General features: G+C 37.0%; 1 protein-coding gene across 2 annotated transcripts; it reads left to right on the top strand.

Moving 5' to 3' along the window:
• Window positions 1-809: 809 nt before the first annotated feature.
• LOC115219964 (methyltransferase-like protein 24) lies at window positions 810-22,897 on the top strand. 2 transcript variants are annotated; one of them, XM_029790265.2, is made up of 7 exons: window positions 810-928; window positions 7,614-7,769; window positions 11,052-11,164; window positions 12,557-12,685; window positions 17,638-17,712; window positions 19,270-19,408; window positions 21,943-22,897. In XM_029790265.2, the coding sequence occupies exons 1-7, from the start codon at window positions 902-904 to the stop codon at window positions 22,285-22,287; spliced, it is 984 nt and encodes a 327-aa protein (XP_029646125.1). In that variant the 5' UTR covers window positions 810-901; the 3' UTR covers window positions 22,288-22,897. The 2 variants fall into 2 exon arrangements, with proteins under 2 accessions (XP_029646125.1, XP_036365652.1); XM_036509759.1 differs by lacking the exon at window positions 810-928 and adding an exon at window positions 1,508-1,693.
• The last annotated feature ends 3,253 nt before the right edge of the window (window positions 22,898-26,150 follow it).

Below are 26,150 nucleotides of genomic sequence, written 5' to 3'. Positions count from 1 at the left end.
GGGGACAAACAAGGACAGACAAACGGATGAAGTCGATTACATCGACCCCAGTGCGTAACTGGTACTTAATTTATCAACCCTGAAAGGATGAAAGGTAAAATCAACCTCAGCGGAATTTGAACTCAGAACGTAATGGCAGACGAAATACCTATTTCTTTACTACCCCCAAGGGGCTAAACACAGAGAGGACAAACAAGGACAGACAAACGGATTAAGTCGATTGTATCGACCCCAGTACGTAACTGGTACTTATTTAATCGACCCCGAAAGGATGAAAGGCAAAGTCGACCTCGGCGGAATTTGAACTCACAACGTAGCGGCAGACGAAATACTGCTAAGCATTTCGCCCGGCGTGCTAACGTTTCTGCCAGCTCGCCGCCTTTGATAAAATAAATATCAGTGAACTACTGGTGTCGATCTAATCAACCATATCTTCGCTTAAAATTTCTGGTCGTGATCCCTTCTAAAAATTATTATTAAAAGAAATTATTATTATTATTATTATTATTATTACATCGACCCCAGTGCGCAACTGGTACTTTATTTATCGACCCCGAAAGGATGAAAGGCAAAGTCGACCTCGGCGGAATTCGACTTTGCCTTTCATCCTTTCGGGGTCGATAAATAAAGTACCAGTTGCGCACTGGGGTCGATGTAATCGACTTAATCCCTTTGTCTGTCCTTCTTTGTCCCCTCTATGTTTAGCCCCTTGTGGGCAATAAAGAAATATATAATTATTATTATTATACTATTAGTAACTACTATCCCGCTTTCTCTATAAAGTTATTAAACGGTATTTAAAGTAAAAAGGAATTTTTGTTGATCTATCACCGGTAAAACTAAGAAGGGCTTGTTATGTTATAACACACCTGTAATAATTAATTCTTGAAAAAAAATTCCAATGCGGCTGTTTGGTATTATTCTACGAGTATGCTCACATTTATTCTTTCACTGTAATTTGTTGTCGTAATTGTTTTCATTTGGAAATATAGCATAATTGATAATCACCTGCACACCTGTTATTAATTTGTGTATAGCCATTCAATGCAATGGATTTACGGCCACTGCGATTAGGCAAAGTGTGTGTGTGAGAACAGTCTATCAAAAGTGAAACTATTTAATCTGCAATTTCCGTTCACCTTATTTTACTTCATTTTTTTTTTCACCTGAATCGTTTATTTTTTCTGTGTTTATGTATGTGTATGTAAGTATATTTATGAGCAACACTTACACACACACATAAACAAAAAATACGTAAAGGATTTGGGTGAAAAAAATTAAAGAAATAAAAATTTTTTTACGGAATTGCGGAATACTTTTGAAAGAGTTTCTCCAGTGTATATATATATATATATATAAATTCAAATGCTCTTCGTATTTTTAAATGTTGATGGCTATTACCTGTGTAGCACCCACCCTTACAATTTGTATACATCTCTCTCTCTCTCTCTCTCTCTCTCTCTCTCTCAGGCGTTAACGGCACAGAAACCTATATAGTGATATTGTCCTTCATTCATTTATTTGTGTTGTATGTGTGTGTTTAATAGAGAGAGAGAGAGAGAGAGTGAGAGGTCTTGTTACCTTTAATTTCTACGTAGACATTCGACAAAATTTTAATCATGACTTGTTAATTACACTTCCTCATCTGTAATAGGAAAAAAGAAGTCGTCTAAGTAACATGGAAAACATAAAGGTAACGAATGATTAGAAGCGCTTCATATATATATATATATATATATATATATATAATAATAATAATAATAATAATAATAATTGTGTACAGTGCTCAGGTGCACTACAACTCATCTAAAGTGTATGTATAATCAGGTGTAGTTTCGGCGGATTTCGGAAAGCATGAGGGCCTTAAAGGATGCATATATATATATATATATGAGAGAGAGAGTAGACAAACGAAAGAAAGGGCGCCTCAACATATTTATTGGGAGTTTCATATAGAATTCAAAACAGTTTGATCGGATAACGTGCTAGTGCGGAATCCTAATCATGCTGTTTTGAACAAATATATATATATATATATATATATATATTATGTGGCTGTGTATATAGTCTTTTAATTTTTTTCTTACGTAAAAACGTAAATTAATCCTGAAGAGAAATCCGTAATTTGAATACTACGTTCCGATTTCCCCTTCTTGGGTCACCAAGACGTACAACCTGGTCAAAATTAATGATTATCAGCGTGAAAGGAGACGATTTTCAAACATTTATGGATTTTGATACTACTGAACTACATGGAAAGCCCTTGTTTATATTTAGTAACATACTGATATATTTACAAAACTTGGACTACAAGCTATCCCTCGAATCCCATACCTGTGGGAAAGAAAAGCGTTTTTTTTTTTATTGTTTCTTTGGTATTAGTATTTATGTTTTTCATACAATGGAAATTACGATTCTGAAAAACAAATATTTTTCTCTCCACATCCGTACCCTTTCCTTTTCGTTGGGGTATGGGGTTTCATGAGATAACTATTCACAAACTCCACCAATTGGTTTAGGGTTCAATTCTATTACACCTACAGTGACTATCTTCTACCAAATTGTTGTAACTGAAATTTAATCAACTTATAGCAAACTATAAGAAGTCTTTTGGGTGATGGACTTCGCCTACATTAATTACCATCGGCTGGACCTAAGCTGCTTTTAGTAGTGTCCAGTTTGTTGCAAAACGACACAAGCCTTCCTCCTTTCACTCAGCTGTATCTTTTATCTCTTTTCCTGGTTTTAGTCATTGGATTGCGGCCATGCTGGGGCGCCACCTTTACGGGTTTATTTGAACAAATTGACCCCAGTACTTATTTTTTTAAAGTCTGGCACTTCTGCATTTCTCTTGCTGAATCACTAAGCTACAGAGATGTAAACAAACCAACACCAGTTGTCAAGTGGTAGAGGGATCACATACGCACACACATACATGCTAGGCTTCTACACAGTTTCTGTTTACCAAATTCACTCACAAGGCATTGGTTGGTCTGGGGCTATGGTAGAAGACACTTTTTTAAGGCACTGTACAGTGGGACTGAACCTGAAACGTTGTGGTTACAAAGGAAGTTTGTTAACCACAGCCTTACCAACACTTGCTACAGAGTTATGCTTAAAGCTAGCATTTTTTCATCTTTACACATCAATCTCAATTGATTCAACTCTGTCTTTATGTTCAGTTGTATTTCTTGCTCGTTAATCAAGGTGGCTTCTGATTGAGCAGACCTTTGATCACAGGTATTTCTGTGAAGATAGTTGGGTATGATTTAAGGTAGATTTGTCTTGTTATTTATGGAAGATCATGAGGTTGCATAAATAGCCACTTGAGCCATTCAGCCGCTCCTGCTGCCTTCTGTTGATTCTTAAGCCTTAATTCTGGAACCCGAGTACCCTGTGTGAGTTTGAATACTAGTTGTTATTGCTATTTTTTAGACATGATTAAGCAAACTTTTGATCACAGGCAATCCATCCATGCCCATTCTGTCTTTTTTTTTCTTATTACATCAGCCAATGTATACTCCTTTAAGATGGTGGCATGTAATTTGAGGGAGAATTGGTTGATCTGTCATCTACAGAGAAGTTCTCTTATTGAATCAGTTGAATACAGAGGTTAATACTGTTGTTTATTGTGTTAGCCACATTGGAAATTCGAGAGAGGTCATTGCCAGTACTGCCTGACTGGCCCCTATGCCAGTGGCATGTAAAAAGTACCCACAACACTCTCGGAGTGGTTGGTGTTAGGAAGGGCATCCAGCTGTAGAAACTCTGCCAAATCAAGATTGGAGCCTGGTGCAGCCATCTGGTTTGCCAGCCCTCAGTCAAAATCGTTCAACCCATGCTAGCATGGAAAGCGGACATTAAATGATGATGATGATTGGAAATTGTGGGTGGGAAAAACACTAACCTCTGTAAGCTGGTGATTCAGACAAGGTGAGTTAATACTGGCTACCTGTTGTTTATTTCTGGAAGCAGTAATGAGTATGTATGGTTAGACGTCATTATCATCATCATTTGGCATCTGCTTTTCATGCTGTCATGGGTTAGACGGTTTGACTGGATCTGATGACTCAGAGAACTGCACCAGGTTCCAATCTGGTTTGGCATGGTTTCTATGGCTGGACGCCCTTCTTAATGCCAACCACTACAAGAGTGTAATGGGTACTTTTTATGTACCACTGTCATGGGTGCTTTTATGTATCACCTGCACAGGTGCCAGTTATGTGACACCTGCATCAACCACAAAACTATGATTTCACTTGGCTGTTACTTTATATTGTATTCAGTCAACGAGTTAAAGTAATACCGGCCACAGATTCATGGGACCTTCCAGTGATTTGGAGTCCAATAAAAGACGTAGATGTGAGAGCATTTATAGATAGAAGGTCTTACAGCTGTTTCTAGAATATTAATTAATAATAATATCCCTTCATCGGAGACGGTGTGAGAGGAAAAATTAAGTCATAGTTAGTTTCAATTTGTATCACATCAAAACTAACTATGACTTAATTTTTCCTCTCACACCGTCTCCGATGAAGGGATATTATTATTAATTAATATTCTAGAAACAGCTGTAAGACCTTCTATCTATAAATGCTCTCATATCTATACAGCCTTGTTTTTTTTTTATCTCATTACGCAAAAAATTCTATATAGCTATGTATATATTATTATATATATAGATCTATATCATCATCATCATCATTTAGCGTCCGCTTTCCATGCTAGCATGGGTTGGACAGTTCAACTGAGGTCTGTGAAGCCAGAAGGCTGCATCAGGCCCAGTCTGATCTGGCAGTGTTTCTACGGCTGGATGCCCTTCCTAACGCCAACCACTCCGTGAGTGTAGTGGGTGCTTTTTACGTGCCACCCCCACAGGTGCCAGACGGAGCTGGCGAACAGCCACGGACGGATGGTGCTTTTTACGTGCCACCGGCACGGGGTCCAGGCGAGGCTGGCAATGGCCACGAACGGATGGTGCTTTTTACATGCCACCGGCACGGGGGCCAGGCGAGGCTGGCAACGGCCATGAATATATGTATATATTATTATATATATAGATCTATATGTATATATTATTATATATATAGATCTATATGTATATATTGTTGCTGTAAGAAGTTTGTTTCCCAACCATATAGTTCTAGGTTCAAGTCCCACTGTGTTACACCATGAGAAAGCATTTTCTACAATAGTCATGGACTGTCTAAAACCTTGTGAATGGGCCTTTTCCCCCTACCACTGCTTGAAAATCGGTGTTGGTTTGTTTATGTCCCTCTAACTTAACAGTTCTGCAAAAAGTGTGATAGAATATATATACCAGGTATAAACATTAAAAAAAAAATACTAGGGTCAATTCATTTGATTAGAACCCTTCAAGACAATGCCCCAGCATGGCTCAGTTCAATGCTTGCTGTAGATAAGATCTGTTTGGTGTTTAGTAAATGACAACTATGGGGAGAGGGATGTTTCTTGGGGACATTTCAAATAATTACTCCTTCATTTCCATCACACATAGTTTTGAATTAATTGGCAAAGTGATGAATAAGAAAGAAATACCTATTTTGAATAATAATAATAATAATGAAATTATTGTATACAGTGCTCAGGTGCACCACAACTTGTCAAAAGTGCGTATAAAGCATATGCAGTAATGTACAAATGTCTGGGAAGCGAACAGTGAATGAGTCAGATACATGCTTGCATGTGTATGGAGGGGAGAAAATCAGGTGTAGTGTTGGCGAATCTCAGGAAGCATGGAAGTTTTGAAGGATGCAGTGCTCCGACAACTAACAACTGATGCCGGCAGTTTGTTCCATGCTTCAGCAACTCTTGGAGTGAAAAAATGTTTCCGAAAGTCATGGGAGCTGTGCTGTTTTCTGACTTTGTACACATGTCCACGGGTGTTAGACAGGTGGAGTTTGAAAAGGTGCTCATATCCAAAAACAATGACGTAGTAGGGAACTGGCAAATAAAATTCGCTTCATGCTGTATATTTTTAGAGTCCATAAAACTATTTGAATCTTCTCTATAATGTTTAAAGAAAAAAGAATGTGTTCCATATAGAAAGAAAATAAAGTTTTATAAAGTGGCAAGTCTCTTATTCAACTACACTGCCAGGAAATATATAAAAGTGTCGGATCTTTTCGGTTTGAACGGCAGTTTTTTGTAGCGGTATCATATGAAAATGTCACCCATAATTATGACCCTAGTATCGATCTATTGCATTTCAATCTGTTTTAGGGTTAGGGGTGGGGGGAAGGGTATCTTTTTTCTTCAGAAATGTAAATAAACCCAATCTGTTTCTTAAATGAAGGACATATTCATACGGCATAGAATGTTTTTCACCTCAATAGACGTCATTGATTGGTTGAAATTGCAGAAATTGAAGAAAAATAACAATAAATATCTTATAAACATATAGAATTTTCTCAATAAAGCCAAGAGAAAAAGATGTTTTATAAACACATTCTACCAGTATACGAAATTTTAAAATTTTTAGTTACGTGGAAATTATTTTAAAAAACTGCCGTTCAAACCGAAATGATCCAAAGTGTCTATGATAAAAAGGTTTGGTATTTTAAACCTTCGAACATGGAATTAATATTATTTCAAATAACACACTTTTGTCGCAGGAAGTTTGTAATATCTTGCAAATATCTCCATGGAACTTCGCCTATTCAATGAATAACGATATAAAAATCAATGCTTGCCTTCGAACAGGTCTTAATCTACAATAAGTTAACTCCGCAATATGTAGATAAACTTTGTAGCTTACAAAATGATTTGTTTGTTAGAGAGACAGTGATGGTTGATAGAGTTTGATTGCTCGGCTGCCTACTCATAAACTAATTATGATATTTTTATGATTTGTATCATTATAATATAATGAAATTATTGTATACAGTGCTCAGGTGCACCACAACTTGTCAGAAAGTGCATATAAAGTACATGCAGTAATGTAGAAATGTCTGGAAAGTGAACATGCTTGTGTGTGTATGGAGGGGAGAAAATCAAGTATAGTGTTGGCGAATCTCAGGAAGCATGGAAGTTTTGAAGGATGCAGTGCTCCGACAACTAACAACCGATGCCGGCAGTTTGTTCCACGCTTCAGCAACTCTTAGCGTGAAAAAATGTTTCCTGAAGTCATGGGAGCTGTGCTGTTTTCTTACTTTGTAAATATGTCCACGGGTGTTAGATGGGTGGAGTTTGAAGAGGTGCTCAGTGTTATTGTTTGTGAGATTGTATGATTAACACATCTGGCAACAGTTGTTTAGAAATATTTCTTGAAAAAGTATTGACAAAGAAGTTACTCAAAACAACAAGTGCTCCTTTGCGAAGAGAAAATCTACCCCTATTAGATTTACGCTAAGAATCTGGGTTAAATTTATAGTAAGGCGATTTCGAAGCAAGGTACATAACTCTGCTTGTTTCAATTTATGGCATATCTCAGCTGAAAATAGTATTCTTACATTATAGCCAAGTATATCGTAATAGGGAGAAATAACCAGTTATAAAGTTAATTATTCAAACAATCTGCAAATGAATCAATTTTTTCCCCCGACATCTGCTTTTACTGTTTATAATGTTTTCTTTTTAATATTTATTTGTAGACAAGCCCAAGGAAGAGATGGTTTTTTCTTCGAATGTTCTTTGCATGTGGAGTTGTCGTCACTCTGTTACTTTATATTGTATTCAGTCAACGAGTTAAAGTAATACCGGCCAAAGATTCATGGGACCTTCCAGTGATTTGGAGTCCAATAAAAGACGTAGGTGTCACTTTTATACAGCTTTCTGAATATGGCATTTATTAAAACAAAATTTCAGACTTCACTTCAGGCATATGCATGGCTCTGCTCCTTTTCAACCATTTTGTTCCAGGTTCGTTCCCACTGCACGTACTTCAAGCAACTATTTTCTATTATAGCCCCAGACCAACAAAAAGCCTTGTGAGTGGATTTGGTAGGCAGAAACTGAAAGAAGCCTGTCGTGTGTGTGTGTGTACACATACACATATACACAAATACTGTATACTTTGGTTTATATACCACTCTATTGACAAATATATGAGTGCCTATTTTTCTGACTTATAGGTTCTGAGATGACTATATGTGTGTGTCTCCTTGTTTTTTCTGTGTCCATTTCTGTAGAAGAGCGTAGGCTCGAAACGTAAAAGACTTTTCTATTCCTGAGTGTTATACTAATACATCTGTCGTTTTGTACACCACCTGTCTTCGTCTTTTGTTTTTTTTCGTAAACTCTCCCAATATATATATTGGGTTGGAACAAAAGTTTGTACCATTTTAAAGTAAAATTAAAAAACAATATTTAGATATTTATATATAAATAAATCACATATGCCTCATTTTGTTCCACTCTCTTTCACTATCTTTGAGGCAGCTTCATGATCCCATCCTCCGAGAATTTAGCATTTTTCTGGGCCATTTATTAAAACAAAATTTTGATTTTGCAGAAGTTCATATATATATATATTGCTATATTTCGGAATGGTCATTTTGCCAGTTTAGCCAATAAAAACACACGCACTATATATATATATATATATATATATATATATATATATATATATATTTATTCTGTGTGAGTTACAGGTTGAGAAACCAACTAAGGGATAATACCTATCCAATATACTGCTGGTAGTGTACCCAATTATTCATAGTCAAGTGCTAGTTATTGCATGGCAATCTCACAATTGAGTATTATATATGGACGGGGGTATAAAAGTGATCTACCCATGATTTGTATGTCAAGTAAGAAAACGGAGAGGATATAAAATAGACAGACATCAGCCAGTAAACATTCAATTATGTCTATTTATTCAAATGTATTGGATGAATACACACACATGTATGAGTGATACAGATTAATGAGTGGAAAAAGCTGGTAACTGCATAGACAAGGGTGTGAATACATGAGCAAAAATATAAATGGGTTATGGGTTAGGGGTTAGTACCTGCACACCCATTTATATTTTTGCTCATTTGTTTCTATATACTTGTATGTATGCTCACCCTTGTCTATGCAGTTACCAGCTTTTTCCACTCATTAATCTGTATCACTCATACATGTGTGTGTGTGTGTATTCATCCAATACATTTGAATAAATAGACATACTTGAATGTTTACCGGCTGATTTCTGTTCACTTTATATCCTTTCTATTTTCTTACCTGCCGTGTAATATATAAGTATTATATTTTTTAAATGCCTACAACCTTAGTATGTTGACATCTATAGGCAATGAAAATTAACTTTACTTTTGACCATAGGCTGAAACAGCTGTAAGAAGTAATTTTTAGGATTTCATTAATTTATACTATGACTTCTAAGATCTATTGTTTTATATAATATTTTGTATGCTTTTGATGTTCTCATTTGTAAAATGAATAAATAATCCAGCATTATAATATCCGTAAGTTGATGAACAAACCTAATTTGTTTCTCCATTTTCTTATTTGTATTATATATATATATATATATATATATATATATATATATATATATATGAGTGCGTGTGTACTTGTGTGTGTCAGGTGTGAGCTGGTGCTTCATTGTCTTGACAGAATGTGATGTTGAGGGTGAGTGTCTCAAAGATCAAAAATAGGAAGGGCATCTGGCCATAGAAAATCTGTCAACAAATTCTGTCCAACCAATAGAGCATGAAAAATGGACATGAAGTTGATGAAGACTTTAATAATTCAAATGCCAAGCTTTTAATTAAATTTACACTTGAACTCTGTAGAATGGTTGCAGTGAAACAGGTGTGAGGCAGGCTTTTCCCAGGTGAAGCCATTATTATATTAGCCTGGTTTGGATCTTGTTAATGGACCCAATGCCTCATTTTTGTCTCAGTTTGGTGTTTATATGAGCGAAGAAACCTGTTTACTCATTGGAATTATTCAGTTTTTTTATGATAAAGGATTCCTTTATTTGGGGATGGAAAGGTTGGAGGAAGGAGCTGTAACCATGACTTTCTTAACTCCTCCAAGATTGGTGATTTCAATGCAGTTAATATTCCTCTTGAATGTCAACAATCCAATGGCCACAGTTGTTAGAGAGTAGGGCGGCCTGAAGGAGTGGATACAACATGGTTGTCGGAGCACTGCATCCTTCAAAACTTCCATGCTTTCTGAGATTCGCCAACACTACACCTGATTTTCTCCCCTCCATACATACACAAGCATATATCTGACCCATGCATTGTTCGCTTTCCAGACATTTGTACATTACTGCATATACTTTATATGATGCACTGTCTGACAAGTTGTGGTGCACCTCAGTACTGCATACAATAATTTCATTATTATTATTTTATAAGAAGAGAAACAAGTGGACTGGGATTACTTGAGTGGATGCGGCACAAGACCAGCAGAGGTCAGTGAAGTATTGATAAAAAAGGAAGAGGTACATCTATGAGCCAGAAATTGGAATGTGTTGGTGAGTGTGTTCATGTCAATCAGTCAGATGGCCTTTCCTTTTGGTGTAGTCTATGATGTCTGTGTGTGTGAGTGTAACAGTTAGATTATACCAAGTCCTGTGCCAGTGTGAGTCTCACATGAGCTTTTGTAAAAGGGTGATAATTGTTGGGGCGTGAAATATTTTGTGGTTGGGAAGAGGAAAGCCAGTCCTTGCTTTGTTGAGGATGTGCATGAACCGTAAGATATCCTCAGTTACAGTGAGGTTTAGCATTTGTAGCAATGTTGAGGGTTTAGTTGTGCACTGCTTATATTTAGGAGAGATGAAGTGCAATGATGTTTTCTGGATATGTGTATTGATTGTGCCTTTCAATTGTTGGAAAACTTTCTCTCTTGGCATGAAGTGTCTCAGTTGGATATGGAAGGTTGGTTGGAAGAGAAAATGGTATTGTTTATGAAAGGTTGCATTGGTGGAGGTGACGGCAAGCAGGTTGTTGATATAAAGGAAGAAGAGGATGGCAGATATGATAGATTGTGGGGCAGAGAGAACTCTGTTCTGTATTTCACTGAATATCTGGAAAGTCTAATTTAACTTAGTCTGTATTTATGTCTTGCAGGAAGCTGAAGTACCACCCGTGCCACCTTTACCGAATATTCTTTATATCAATGCTAGTAAAATAACTCTTAGTTTGGATCAAAGTGAGCAAGATATAGAAGACAATTTTTTTGAGTGAGTTTTATTTTTATTTATAATGATTTTTTTTAATCTCTTATTAACTCTGATCAAACAGATGTGGTGACAGCCATTCCATTTTGTCATATTCTTTTTTTTTTTTTCCTTTTTAACTCCAGTATAGTCTATGTAGTACTGTGTCTTTATTTTTAAGATACTAGGGTGTGATTTAAGGCTGTTAGTTTTATCATTCAAGTGGCCATGTTTCATCAATGTGTATGTGTTTATTTAAAGTAATTAAATTACAGTTTTTAAGCCTTTAGCTCTGGAACTTTAAACAGATGTGAATACATCATGTTCTCTTTTCATACACAGAAAAATAAAGTGCATGAGTGTAAGACCATATTGTATTGCATTAAGATATTACAAATAATATTAGTATCAATAAAATACCTTCCATACATCAGGTAGACTTAATCCCAATTTAACACAACAACCTGACTCTTGGCTACCATTTATAGGATCCAGTCTTTTGAAAGCATTTGGACCAGATCTCTGAGCTGGCAATTCATCATCATCATCATCGTTTAACATCTGCTTTCCATGCTAGCATGGGTTGGACGGTTCGACTGGGGTCTGGGAAGCCAGGAGGCTGCACCAGGTTCCTGTCTGATCTGGCAGTGTTTCTACAGCCGGATGCCCTTCCTAACGCCAACCACTCCCCTCAGGCCACAACCCTCCAACCCAGTCTGTCCTCTGGGGTTTTCCCCATTTGGTGGATGGCTCCTGACGGTTTTGCCCCAAATGTTTTATGTGATGTGCCTTACAGGCAGTCGAGCTGCTACCTCAGAAGAAAGAATTTGAGGAGTCTGTTTGGGATGTTGCTACTAATGAGAGTTTTACAAGGTTGGAGTGCAGATCCTATCTCAACCTCTTTTACTTGCCTTTTATGATACCCCCCCCCCAAAAAAAAGCATTAGGTCTATTCTTTGGCATTCCACTCTCTATACAATGTTTGGTCATCATTGATGATGATCAGTCCTTCCAAATGTCTACCTGCATCAGTAGGTCAGGAAGATACACTGGAGCTCAAGCAAAAAATGACACACTTTACATTCTAAAGAAAACAATTTAGAAGAAAAAAGCTATTGCCTACTTTGTTTTATTAATCATACTTGTGTATAACGAAATTATGAGAAATATGTTTTAGAAGACACTTGAACATTAGTATGGATATTCCAAGGCTTAAATTGTTTTTAAAATTCCATGGCATTCTGAGAGACTTCTTGTGGTACAGTTTGATAACCACTGATTTCCATATTCATTTCGGCTACTTTAATCAAGAATTTTTCTTCTTTGTATATGTATCTATTCTTTTTTATTTTCTATAATTTTTTTATATTTTAAAACATTAAAATCTAATAAATTCCTATGTTGTTTTCTTCAAAGGTTTCTCATTAGAAAAGAAATTTGGTGTAAAAAGAATGAACGACTTGGCCATCAAGGAGCAGGTGGTTGGAATGTCTGCCTTTCTCCACCTTTTGGGCTTACTAAACCTTGTATTGTTTATCTTATTGGGTAAGTGATATCCTTTCTCTTCATAAGTCCCTTACAAGAATTTATGACACCAGTACATTAATATTTGCTGGCAAATGAAGCAACAACATTAGGAATTATATAGAAAAAAATATTTATTGAAATAAAAATATGATAGATGCAGGTATGGCTGTAGATTTTGGGTTCAGTTCCACTGCATGGCACTTTAGTCAAGTGTCTTCTGCTATAATTAAGTTGATTAATGTTCTGTCACTCAATCTCTCCCAAATGTGAGTAGCTCCACTACAAGAGCCTGCTCTTACCCCAATTCCTTAACCATCATACACACACAATGAGCTTTCATCTACCAAATATACTCAAGGCATTGGACATCTCAGAGCTGTAATAGAAGACAGTTGCCTAAGGTTTCATGCAGTGAAACTGAACCCAAAACCATATGGTTACTTCTTAACCACACATCCTGTGCTTATATTAAATATTTGCTTAATGAATCGAATCTCAAACTGCAAATCATCTAGGACCTACTTCATCTTTTTGGCAGTTCCACTAATTGTGGTTGTTTGGTCCTAAGTCAACTTTGATCCAGGTGACTTAGGATCAAAGGCTATTAGTGATGATCGTTTTATTAGTCTTTTTCTGTACGTATTTTTCTTCATACAGCTGGATGTGATTTAAAGGAGATTTGGCTGTTATTTCTACTGGATCGAACAGTAACGTCAGAGGCTCTTCGTTGACTCAAATAAAAATGAATATTTCTTTCTTTATTGCCCACAGGGGGTGGGGGCTAAACATAGAGGGGACAAACAAGGACAGACAAAGGGATTAAGTCGATTACATCGACCCCAGTGCGTACCTGGTACTTATTTAATTGACCCCCGCAAGGATGAAAGGCAAACTCTACCTCAGCGAAATTTGAACCCAGAACGTAAGAATAAAAACGAATATTCTCTAGGCACAAGGCCCGAAATTTTTGGGGAGGGGGCCAGTCGATTAGATCGACCTCAGTACGCAATTGGTGCTTAATGTATCGACCCCAAAAGGATGAAAGGCAAAGTCGACCTTGGCGGAATTCGAACTCAGAATGTAAAGACAGACGAAATACTACTAAGCATTTCGCCCGGCGTGCTAACGTTTCTGCCAGTTCGCCGCCATAATAAAAATGAATAGTAAACCACAAAATACTTTGCAGAATTATTGAAGGGAAACAACTCTTACTGGGAACTTGTCAAAGTCGATCTACATTCTGCCGAGGTCGACTTTGTCTTTCGTTCCTTCGGGGTCGATAAATTAAGTACCAGTGAAAGACCTTGTGCACAGAAAGGAAAGGATATACATTGTGTGCGCGCGCGTATGTGCGTGTTTTGTACGGCCGAATGATTAAGAATTTCATTTCGCTCTCACCAAGTTCTGGGTTCAATCCCACTGCGTTGCATCTTGGACAGATGTTGATTAGCATGTCTTTACATTCTGAGTTCGAATTTCGCCGAGGTCGACTTTGCCTTTCATCCTTTTGGGGTCGATACATTAAGTTAAAGGAAACTGTGCAGAAGCACATTTGATGGACAATATCTGTAATGTAAAAGTTCACCCTTGTTATGCTGAGTCTGACTGAAAATTATGTTACGGGTATCCCTTAATTATGTTAAGGGTATCAAGGCGGCGAGCTGCCAGAAACGTTAGCACGCCGGGCGAAATGCGTAGCCGTATTTCGTCTGCCTTTACGTTCTGAGTTCAAATTCCGCCGAGGTCGACTTTGCCTTTCATCCTTTCGGAGTCGATAAATTAAGTACCAGTTACGCAGTGGGGTCGATATAATCGACGTAATTCATTTGTCTGTCCTTGTTTGTCCCCCCACCCTGTATTTAGCCCTTTGTGGGTAGTAAAGAAATAGGTATTTCGTCTGCCGTTACGTTCTGAGTTCAAATTCCGCCAAGGTTGACTTTGCCCTTCATCCTTTCGGGGTCGATTAAATAAGTACCAGTTACGCACTGGGGTCCATATAATCGATTTAATCCGTTTGTCTGTCCTTGTTTGTCCTATCTGTGTTTAGCCCCTTGTGGGTAGTAAAGAAATAGGTATCCCTGTTGATGAAATAATCAGCCACTTGGCCGCTCATCTAATGAAGGGAGGTAATCAAGTTGATCAAGCAAGTGAATGCTCTTTGTCAAACGGAACAGAGATCCATCTACTTTACACTGAGTTCAATTCTTATTGAGTTCTCTTACTCTAATAGGTGCAGGCGTGGCTGTGTGGTTTAGAAAATTTTTTTTTTACTGATTATATTTTTTCGGGTTCAGTCTCAATGTGTGACACCTTGGACAAATATCTTCTATTATAACTCTGGGCTGACCGAAGAATTTTTGGGTGGATTTGGTTGGTGGAAACTGAAAGAAGCTCCCTGTATATCATCATCATTATCATCATCATCTGTTCTCCATGCTGGTATGTGGTGGGATGGTTTGACAGGAGCTGGTATCATCAGAAGATTGTACCAAGTTTTCATTGTTTACTGCTGAGTGTCCTTCCTAACACAATCACTTTACAGCACAGACTGGTTGCCTTTTATGTGAGACCATCAACTGTGAGGTCACCAAATAATTTACAAGACAAACCCCCCTCTACTGAGGGTGGGAGTAATATTAAGCAAGGTGGCTGAGTGCCAAATGTTAGGGGTATAGGTAGAGGAGACGGAAGTAAAGAAGATATGTAGCCAGGTCATTAGTAAATCAAGTTATACCAGAGGTAGTCCTACCCAGTAACTGGCATAACAGTACCATTGTAAACTGCTACAAAGGCAAACGAGATGCCTGAGATGGAAGCAGTTAGAGAGGAATTATTATTACTGGATCAGGTTATGACAGTCACAGAGAGAATCATAGCCCAATTGATTCATGACTGCATAGAGCTAGATGAGATGCAGTTTGGTTTTGTATGTGAAGGAGGTACCATGGGTGTACTTATTATTATTGTTATTAATTTTTTTAGTTGTATTTAGTTAAATTAATTTTTTTTTGTTAATGTATATAGTTATTTACTTTTATTTGTTTATATTGTTACCAGTTTATGGGGATCTTCTTCTGTCATATACTGTGGTGTGTGCTAGTGTTCCATTCCAGTTTCCTATTTAGGCTAGGTTTATCTCCTATTATGTGTGTAGCTTCCGTAATTTGTCTAATTGTTGCGTCTGTTCTATGTGTGGACAAGATTTTATTTTCTATGTTGTTGAGTTAGCCCCCGTGTTCCTGCTCGGCGTGCTGGTACAGAACTGATGAGCTCTTTTCTTCCTTAAGTTCTCTCCAATATTCATTTACCCGCTCTCCTATGCTCCATGCCATTTCCCCTACGTATGTTGTTGTCTTGTTACTGCATCGTCCCTCTATACATCTTATACTATAGACTACATTTCTGGCTTTACAGTTTGTTTGTGGGCTAAATCTACACACAGTACAGTTCCTATCCGTACAGGTGGTTCTACTAAAAGGGTAGGTTCTACCGATTAGGGATTTGATAGGGTTGCCTGGCTTTTCAACAACCTTAATCCTTAGCTTAAGTTTGTCTAGGGCCCTTCTAAAGCAGTACGCCAGTTTGCCTCTAGGGGTGGTGTCAACGAACATGACACTCTGGTATTTGTGGCTATCATCCCCAGAGTTGGCCTTCCCTATTTTCTTCTTAGTCCTTTCAATAGTGTTCCATGTCTTGCTCCTATAGAGTGGGCAAATCCCATTCCTATCATTACATATGATAGTATCAAATTTCTTTATGACTCCTTTGTATACTCTGATCCTTTCTTTATGGCTGTAACCTGAGAACTGCATGCAGTGAACGAAATGTTGTATGTATCTCTTTAACTCTGTAGGGTTGCACATGCGGGACACATTTCACATTATTCTGACGAGGTCTGCCATCAAAATATTGAATTTGGCATTGTCCGCAATAGCCGAGTTCCGGTGGATCAAGTATTTGGAGGCCATAGGTTTGGCATAGTATGAATAAAGGATTCGGGTTTTATTATTCTCAGTTTCCAGCCAGAGTTCTGTGTCTAATACTGGTAGTCTATGGTTAGGGTGTTTAGTAGGGTAGTCTATTGTGACCTTAATACTCTGGTTGATGGAGTTAGCTATTTGCTGGATGCTCTCCATAGTATTAGTTTCTATTTCTATTTCAAGAGTACTCTCTTATGGGGGTGCCTTTACCACTATGTTGATATCATCAACATAGCGAGAGTACATGTTCACGAGTATGGAGTAAATAACTATATACATTAAAAAAAAATTAATTTAAATACAACCAAAAAAATAATAATAAGTAGGTGTAAACACAGGAACAAAATAAACAAAAACAAATTACACGAACAAATAAGAAAGAAGAAAGCAAAGGACCACTGATGAGGTCACAGGAGTGTGATGAAAGAACTCTGGCCGAAATAAGATTAAGATTAGTGTAAAAAATAAATAAAGCTGAAGCAAATTAACACCAAATATATAGTGCGTGTGTTCTTATTGGCTAAACTGACAAAATGACCATTCCTAAATACAACACACACACACACACATGTATATATATATGTGTGTGTGTATATATGTATATATATATGTATGTATATATATGTATGTATATATATGTGTGTGTATATATATATGTATGTATCTGTGTGTGTGTGCGTGCGTGCGTGCATGCATGTATTTTGTGTATTTTGTGCAGAGATGGGATTTGTTGAAATTTGACCTACTGTTTTGGTGGTGTGAGGCAGTCTTTACATATTGTGTGTGGGTGTTAAGTAGTGTGACTATGCTGTGTGGTAGTTAGTCATCACTGGTTTCCAAAATATAATTTCTTTGTAATTAATTATTTTCATTAAAAGCAAGAAAAAAAGAACAAAGCAAAAACATCTGGGCATATTTACATATTTTTCTTAACAATTGTGTAAATACTTTTATGACAATATTTGTTTTTCTTTTTCATTATTTTCTCAGAACGGGTGCAAACACTGAATTTGATGATGCAGTTTCTTATATTTATGGTTGCCATGTCCATGTATTTAACCCTGCGTGAGTTCTTCTATTGATTTTAATTTTATTCTTTCATTAATTCTTATTTACTCTTACAAACGTATTAATGTGGTCCGACTTGTTTGTACAGTGAAAATATCTAACAAACAGAAGACAGTATTCATTGCCCCACAAAATTTGACTTTCATTCCCAAAGAGGTGATTCGTCCCTGGTTCAAAATCACTGGTCTACATGATGCAGATCTAGGTTAGCCTCAGTTTAGCCCACATGATACAGATCTAGGGTAGTCTGGGTTAGCAGAAATGATCAAGATCTAGGTTAGCCTCAGCTTAGCCCAAGGGATGCAGACCTAGGCTAACCTTTACCGAGCTTGAATGTTGCTGATCTGAGATCAAAATTAGTCTTTTCATGATTATCATATCCTTTTAAGTGTATCTGTGGTTGACTAAATTATCTAATATGTCCCTTTTTTGGTGGCTGGAAGTGAGATCTGGCTGTTATTACTAGCAGATTGAGCAAGTGTATAGTGGCTCTTTAATTACCTCAACCAGTCCTTCATGTTGTTGATATTCTCTCTGCTCTCAAAGATCTATGAATGAGCATACATAGATGATAGTAGTGTGAACTGATAGATCAACTGGTTTTTGAGAGCTGCTAACTTTTAGCCCTGTGTGTTTGCAGATGTTTCATTCAGATTATCTAGATATTATTTGAATGTTTCAGAACATAATTTTGGATAAAATTCTTAGAGATTAAATAGGGAAGAATTTGTTGTCAGTGAAGTACCTGGGATTTCAACCTTGACTCCCATTCCTTCCTTCCTACAATATTGCCTCTATGGATTTCCTTCCCTGTACACCCTGAAAGTCAACTTAGTAGCACATAAAAAGGCATGAATCGCCTATTTTAGATCCTCCTATTTCACCTGCATTGATTTCCACAATAATGAAGAGGCATTTTCTATGGAATTTCTCAGAAATATACAACTGCTTCTCTAACCATAACTATAGTTTCTTTAATCCTTCTATGGATATGTATCTGAAATACCCCCCCCCCAAAAAAAAAGCTCAACTCCAAGTTCATCATCATCATTTAACGTCCGCTTTCCATGCTAGCATGGGTTGGACGATTTGACTGAGGTCTGGCGAACCAGACTCCAATCTGATCTGGCAGAGTTTCTACAGTTGGATGCCCTTCTTAACACCAACTACCCCGAGAGTGTAGTGGGTGCTTTTATGTGCCACCGGCACGAGGGCCAGTTTGGTGGTACTGGCAACGGCCACGCCCAAATGGTGCTTTTTACATTTCACCTGCACAGGAGCCAGTCCAGCGGCACTGGCAATGACCTTGTTCGAATGTTTCACGTGCCACCAGCACAAGCGTTAGTAAGGCGACACAGTAACGATCACGCTCGAATGGTGTGCTTAACGTGCCATTGGCACGAAGGCCAGCTTGTTGCTCTGGCAACGATCTCACTCGTATGGTACTCTTAGTGCTCCACTAGCAACAGATGCCAGTCACCGAATTTGTTCTAAATACTAATCTCAGCAATGTTTCTCTTTCCAACACTCTATTCTCAATATTTATATTAACAGAAAGAAGAAACTTAACAGGAAGAAGTCCAACTTGATCCATGTGCACAACTTAGGACTCAGTAAAAAAGATGATTCCAGCCCAGAAGGCTGGACAACAGTGACTTTCAAAAAGTTACTTGAGCAGAATGGTCATTTGCAGGTAATTACCATTTTCTTTTTCTACAATATGCAATATCTGAATATTCTGTAAATTTGAGAGAATTCTGAGAATTTGTTCCGTAAAATTTTTTAATTCTTCTGAGTCATGTTATAAGGCTGAATGACTGAATTAATTGCATGATTCATCATCATCATCATCGTTTAACGTCTGTTTTCCATGCTAGCATGGGTTGGACGGTTCGACCAGGGTCTGGGAAGCCAGGAGGCTGCACCAGGCTCCAGTCTGATCTGGCAGTGTTTCTACAGCTGGATGCCTTTCCTAACGCCAACCACTCCGTGAGTGTAGTGGGTGCTTTTTACGTGCCACCGGCACAGGTACCAGGGGAGGCTGGCAGCAGCCACAATTGGTTGGTGCTTTTACGTGCCACCGGCACAGAAGCCAGTCAAGGCGGCACTGGCATCAGCCACGTTCGGATGGTGCTTTTTACGTGCCATTGGCACATGTATCACAACTAATTTTAGTTGTGATAAACATCGTCATCGTTTAATGTCCGTCTTCCATGCATACATGGGTAGGACAGTTGGCAGGAGCCAGACAGGTAGAAAAACTACCCTAGGCTACTGTGTCTGTTTTGGCAGGGTTTTTATGGCTGGATGCCTTTCCTAACACCAACCACTCTGCAGAGGGGACTCAGTGCTTTTTATGTAGCATTAACAAAGGTGAGGTTAGTTTTGACATGATTTTTACAGCTGGAATGCCTGCCCTTCCAAATGCCAACCACTTTACAATGTGGAATGGATGCTTTCAATGTGACACCAGCACTGGCAGGGCCACCAAGTAACTTGCAAGACAAGGAATTTTGAGAGGGGCAGAGACATTTGGGGAGGGGAACTTTTGTCAGAAGATGAAAGGTTAGAGTGTAACCGAGAGACAGAGAGGCAGAAACAGGTGTCTTGCTTTAATGGAGGGGGCTTTGGGATGGGACGCACGATCTGGTGTCAGATGGTGAAAGGTTAGAGTGTGACAGAGAGGCAGAAATTGGTATCTTGCTATAGAGGAAGTACATAGTTATCCAGAGGGGGGGGCGAAGAGAAAGGGAGAGAGAGGTACAAGAAAGAGGACAGAAATAGGTGTGTTGATGTAAAGGGGATACTTGGTTACCTAGTTGGAGGGAAAGCAAGAGAAGGAGAGAATGAGGGCAAAAATAGGTATGCTGCTGTAGAGGAGACACGTGGCTACCAATTTGGAGGAAGAGTAAGGGAAAGAGAGAGAGTGGAAACAGCAAAAGTACAAGAGAGAACAGGGGAGAGATGGTGAAGTGCCAAGGTATACTCAGGGTATACTCAGAAGTAATGAAGATCAGAGTAGAGATGTGATGGTAGAGTAAAGAAGAGAGAGGTACGAAGGTCATAATATGCATGGTCAGGTATTGTCAAGAAGGCACAGGTAGGGAGTGAGGATTGCAGTGACTGGTGAAAACCTGGGTATAAAAATGGGGTGGGGGAAAGCAGTGATACAGAGAACAGAGCAGTGAGGGTAGAGAAGGGGATTAGAAGATAATCATAGTTTATGAAGAGGAAATGTGAGGAAGTGAAAGATGCAACTTAGAAGAGGAGATGTAGTTTGGTTTCTTGGGGTAGGGTGAGTGAAAAGTTTGTTGTTACATGTGGGTGGGACAAAACCCTTCTAGCACTCAGTTTCGCTGATGTGGGCAGGTTCTTCTCAAGAACCTTGTATTGCCAAACATCTCAGTCCTTTGTCATTTCCTCCATGAACCCCAACATCCTAAGATCAGTCCTCACCACTTCATCCCACGTCTTCCTGGGTCTCCCTCTTCCACAGGTGCCATCCACTTTCAGTGGACACCCTGCAGTATAAAAAATAAGATCTGTCAAAGGGTGGAGGAACTCCATGAATGGTCAACGGCCATCCAACAAAATGTTTGTAAAAAGAAAAAAAAATGTCTGTAATATATATATTTATGTCATATTTTAAACTTTAAATTATATTTCTACTTATATATTTTAACTTTTATGTATATATATTTCTGATGATATATTTTGTTTATTTATATATATATATATATATTATATATATAACTTATAAACAAGGGCAAAAGAAAAAAATTCTAATGCCAAATATGCCGAAAATAGACAAATTGTCAATAACCATATCATTTATCACTATAAACACGCGTCTCAAAGTAAGCCGACAAAAATTTCAAAAAAATTCCGTTGTTATCATATCAGTCCCAATTTCAGAGTTAATTCATAAGAATTTTCTCCTCGTCAGCGATAAATACGTAAGACATAAATGTGTAAAAATTTTAGAAATTTCTGTCGGCTTACTTTGAGACGCGTGTTTATAGTGATAAATTATATGGTTATTGACAATTTGTCTATTTTCGGCATATTTGGCATTAGAATTTTTTCTTTTGCCCTTGTTTATAAGTTGTTTATAAATTTAACCTTTAAAGGTATTTTTTAATATGCTGGCCATTGATAAAATGTTTTTTGAAAAATTTTATCCTATATTAGATATATATATATATATATATTTTTTTTTTTTTTCAGACTATCATTTCCTATGTTAAGGTTGATCTTGAATATCAAGAGTGGGCATGTCTAAAAACTATATTTGCTGACAACAGTTTGGCCAATGTTAAACAGTTAGCCTTTGAAATCCACACAGTTTTACCAGGTAATAGCAGCAATGTACGTCCAACCAAATACGATTATATTGAGATGTACAAGACACTGTCTCTTCTTCTTCCTTTGAATTTTCACAAGTTTGACTATAGGCGCAACCCATTTGGCGAATACATATCACCGGTCACCAAAAAGCATCGTTCTTATGCTTACGAACTGTACTATGTGAATACCAAATACACCCTGGAAGACTATGATGCTGAAGTCTGATGATTTTATATCGTTTTGTATCTTTTGTATATGTTTTTACTCCAGCCTTTTCTTTTGTGTTGTTATTGTTGAGTCACTTCAAATTTACTAATGTTATTTCCAACCTGACTCTCAAGCAACCATAAAACTGAAATATTTATGAAATTTAGTAGTTCACAATATTTCACAGGTTGGCTTTTGGTAATCCAGGTATGTGACCTATTTTCTTTTTATAATCACAAAGGTGTGAGTTTGAGTCTCGTAGCCGACCGCCAACACTTTTTTCTGCAAAATAGGGGTAGCTTATCCTGTTCAGGCTATATTATTAGTATTATAACTGGTCGGAATAATTTAATTTCACTTATATTACATCCGATCTTTAGGATGCCTCAATAATTACAACTACACACCCAACCTCACCCATATCCTCTTATTCTAAAAATCTCAGACTTCATGCCATTATAAGAAACCTTACATAATATACTTATTCACAAGGCAGTGAGCTGGTAGAGATGTTAGCATATCGGACAAAATACTTAGCGATATTTCGTCTGTTTTTATGTTCTGAGTTCAAATTCCGCTCAGGTCGACTTTGCGTTTCAACTTTTCAGGATTAATAAATTATGTACCAGTTGCATACTGGGGTCAATCTAATCGACTGCCCCCCCCCTCCCCAAAAATGTCCGGCCTTGTGCCTAGAGTAGAAAAGAATATTCTTATTCACATTTACTACCACTACTACTACTACTACTACTACACATTTTAGCTATCATCACCTTCATTGATTCCATCTTCATCTATGTTTTTATAACAGTTCATAAACGTCTAAGCAATCTTCAGGGACTGGAGTAATTACCTAACTGGAGTTTCTCAGTATTAAGTTAGTTGTTTTATTTAATAATTCTGTTAGATTTTATCATTAACGAGACTTGAAATAATTACAATTATTTCTCTTTCATTAATTTATAAATTTTGCCAAAAAATTCCTTTTATGTCTCTGTAATTGAGAACTTGATTTATTTTGGGTGAAAGGGACCTGCAATTCTTAAACCTTTGTTCCAATTATAGCTTTTTTTATGTACATCAAATATCACACCTTTCTTTGTATTGTTTATGTGGTAATCTTTTACACAGTTGGTATGTATGATATGATAGCCGATGTGACTGTATTCAATTATGTGATCAATTATGTGAACCTAGGGAAATGGATGCTCAATGAAAGGATTGTTATAAAACAGCATTTGGCTGCAAATTAAGTTAAATATTTAAAATTATTATAAATATGTATATAATGGCAATGAATATAATATCTGTTTTCCTTGTTATAAAAAGTTGAATACACTTGTTACTTATTAAGCATAATCCTTTGCACAACCTTATTGTGTTCTGTGGGAGAATTTGTGGTGGGATTTAATAAGTTTGATTACAATGAAAATTTTAACCGATTGAAAGAATGCAAATGGTGCTGTCGTTTTGTGCAGATAGCCAAGGTTACTTCCCTTGGTTATTCAATTTTTTTCTTTTAATTTTTTCCCAAACAAGCACAGATCTTCGTTTTTTTTACTTTTTTATTTTAGATCTGATTATTTTTTTAAAGACTCAGAGTTTGTTTTGGAAGTCTTTTCTAAAAGAATAATATCATTCGGCCATTCCTTGGTTATATGAAGAAATTTTAAGCATATAGGCGTAGGCATGGCCGTGTAGTAAGAAGCTTGCTTCCCAACCACATGGGCCAGTGTCTTCTACAGTCTCAGACCAACCAGCAAAGCCTTGTGAGTGGATTTGGTAGATGGAAACTAAAAGAAACCCGTCGTATATATACATATATGCTTTTGTGTCTGTGTTTGTCCTGCACCACAGCTTGACAACCTGTGTTGGTGTGTTTATGTCCCCATAACTTAGTGGGTTGACAAAAGAGATTGATAGAATGACTACCAGGCTTTAAAAAAAAAGTATTGGGATCGATTCATTCAACTAAAAATTCTTCAAGGTGGTGCCCTAGCATGGCCACAGCCTGATGACTGACACAAGTAAAAGATAAAAGATATCATGTTGTTAAGCTCTTGATACTATTTACCTGCATCTTAAAATCATCGCTAAATCTATTATATATATATATACACACACATATATATACACATAGCCACTACACACATTTTTTTCTCTCTTTTTTTTCTCTCCTTGTTTCTTTCTGTGTTCCTTTCTGTGGAAGAGCATAGGCTCGAAACGTAAAAGACTTTTTCTATTCCTGAGCGTTATACTAATACATCTGTTTGGTTTGTACACCACCTGTCTTTGTCTTTTGTTTTTTTTTGTAAACTCTCCCTATATATATATATATATATATATATATATATATATATATACATATTTGTGTGTGGGTCTGTGATAAAAGAAACCCTGATTAAATCAGGTATCCTCTAATCTACTCCCACATCCAAAACCTTTCTCAGCTACATCTATACCCATAAGACAGTCCCCACTTTAGTTATCTGGAAATAAGTGGCTAAATATTCAGCGCTTACAACCAATATGTGGACAATTATTCTCATCCTCATCCCTGCAACACGTGTCTCAATATATCTCTATTTGCAAATCGCCCAAATATAAATTGTACAAGTATCAGAAAAATGAAATTGTGATTCTCATTGACCATAGAATGGCACAGGGGTAGTACAGCAATATGATAATGCAGAGTTGAAATGTGAAATGATTGTATAGCATGGTAAGGATGTGCAAAAGTAATGTAAATGGAATATAATATAATGGGGTTACCCTAAATAGATTTATCTATCCCTGTGCCATTCTATAGTCAATGAGAATCACAATTTCATTTTTCTGATACAAAACAAACAGATGTATTAGTATAACGCTCAGGAATAGAAAAAGTATTTTACGTTTCGAGCCTACGCTCTTCTACAGAAAGAGACACAGAAAAAACAAGGAGAGAAAAAAATGTGTGTAGTGGCTAATGATCTATCATGGCAACTAGTTTTTACACATCTAATTTGTAATATATATTTTTACTTTCTATGTCATTGTTTCATATAAAGTAGCATTATTGTGGTGATCTAAATTTGTAGCATATTATGGTTCTCTCATGAGTTGTGATATAAAATTCTACTGCAAGCAATTGTGCCACTCTTTATTTTTTTTTATTTTATTATTTCTGTTAAACACTCCATTATTGAAAACTAAACGAAAGCAACTTCATTCTTGTTTTTGTATCCAAACACAATATTCAGTTCTCTGTCACAAAGTAGACACTTTCTTCTTGCAAAATGCAACCATACATATCAAACTTTTTCATATTTTTATTTATTTATTTTACAATTATTTTTATTAACCTCTCCTTATTCAATTTGAATGAAACTAACATGTTTCTCCTTTCAAGTCTTGACGTGTCTTTCCCCCTCTTGTAACCAAACATAAAAAATTCAATTCCCCCTCTCAAAGTATAAAGAATCCTGATCTAAAAGGAAGGCCTTTGCTTATATTTTTTCTACTTTTCAACTATTTATACTCACTGTTTTTTTTTTCGATCTGACTAATTATTGTAATGAATTAATTTGCTACGAGAAAGGAAAATTTTTCTTCAATGAATGGTCCCATCCCAAAACATTTTCTCCCACACAGCAGAATAATTTACAGGACTTTGTGAAGATTTCACACACCTTTTTTGCCAATAAAGATCAGCATTTACTTCCTCCTCATAATCTGATTCAATTCTCCTGTAGGCTATTCTTTTTTTCCCCCTGATCTAAACGATAGTGATAATTGTTTAATTTTTCATCTTTATTTCGACACTAAGAAATATTACCACTTGAAAGCGTGTTGGTTTATTTTTGTAGCAGGTGGGGAAGCAATCACAATTGGTTACATTG

Source organism: Octopus sinensis, linkage group LG15 (assembly GCF_006345805.1).
Source record: "Octopus sinensis linkage group LG15, ASM634580v1, whole genome shotgun sequence".
NCBI lineage: Eukaryota > Metazoa > Mollusca > Cephalopoda > Octopoda > Octopodidae > Octopus > Octopus sinensis.
Note: the sequence above shows the minus strand (reverse complement) of the source record. Positions and strands in the feature narration are given on the sequence as shown.

Excerpts from the sequence above, each read along its gene's own strand:
- LOC115219964 (XM_029790265.2), top strand. The coding sequence starts at position 902 with ATGCGGCTGTTTGGTATTATTCTACGA. Across the intron at positions 929-7,613 it reads TGTTTGGTATTATTCTACGA|ACAAGCCCAAGGAAGAGATG; the intron begins GTATGCTCACAT and ends ATTTATTTGTAG. Across the intron at positions 12,686-17,637 it reads TGTATTGTTTATCTTATTGG|AACGGGTGCAAACACTGAAT; the intron begins GTAAGTGATATC and ends TTATTTTCTCAG.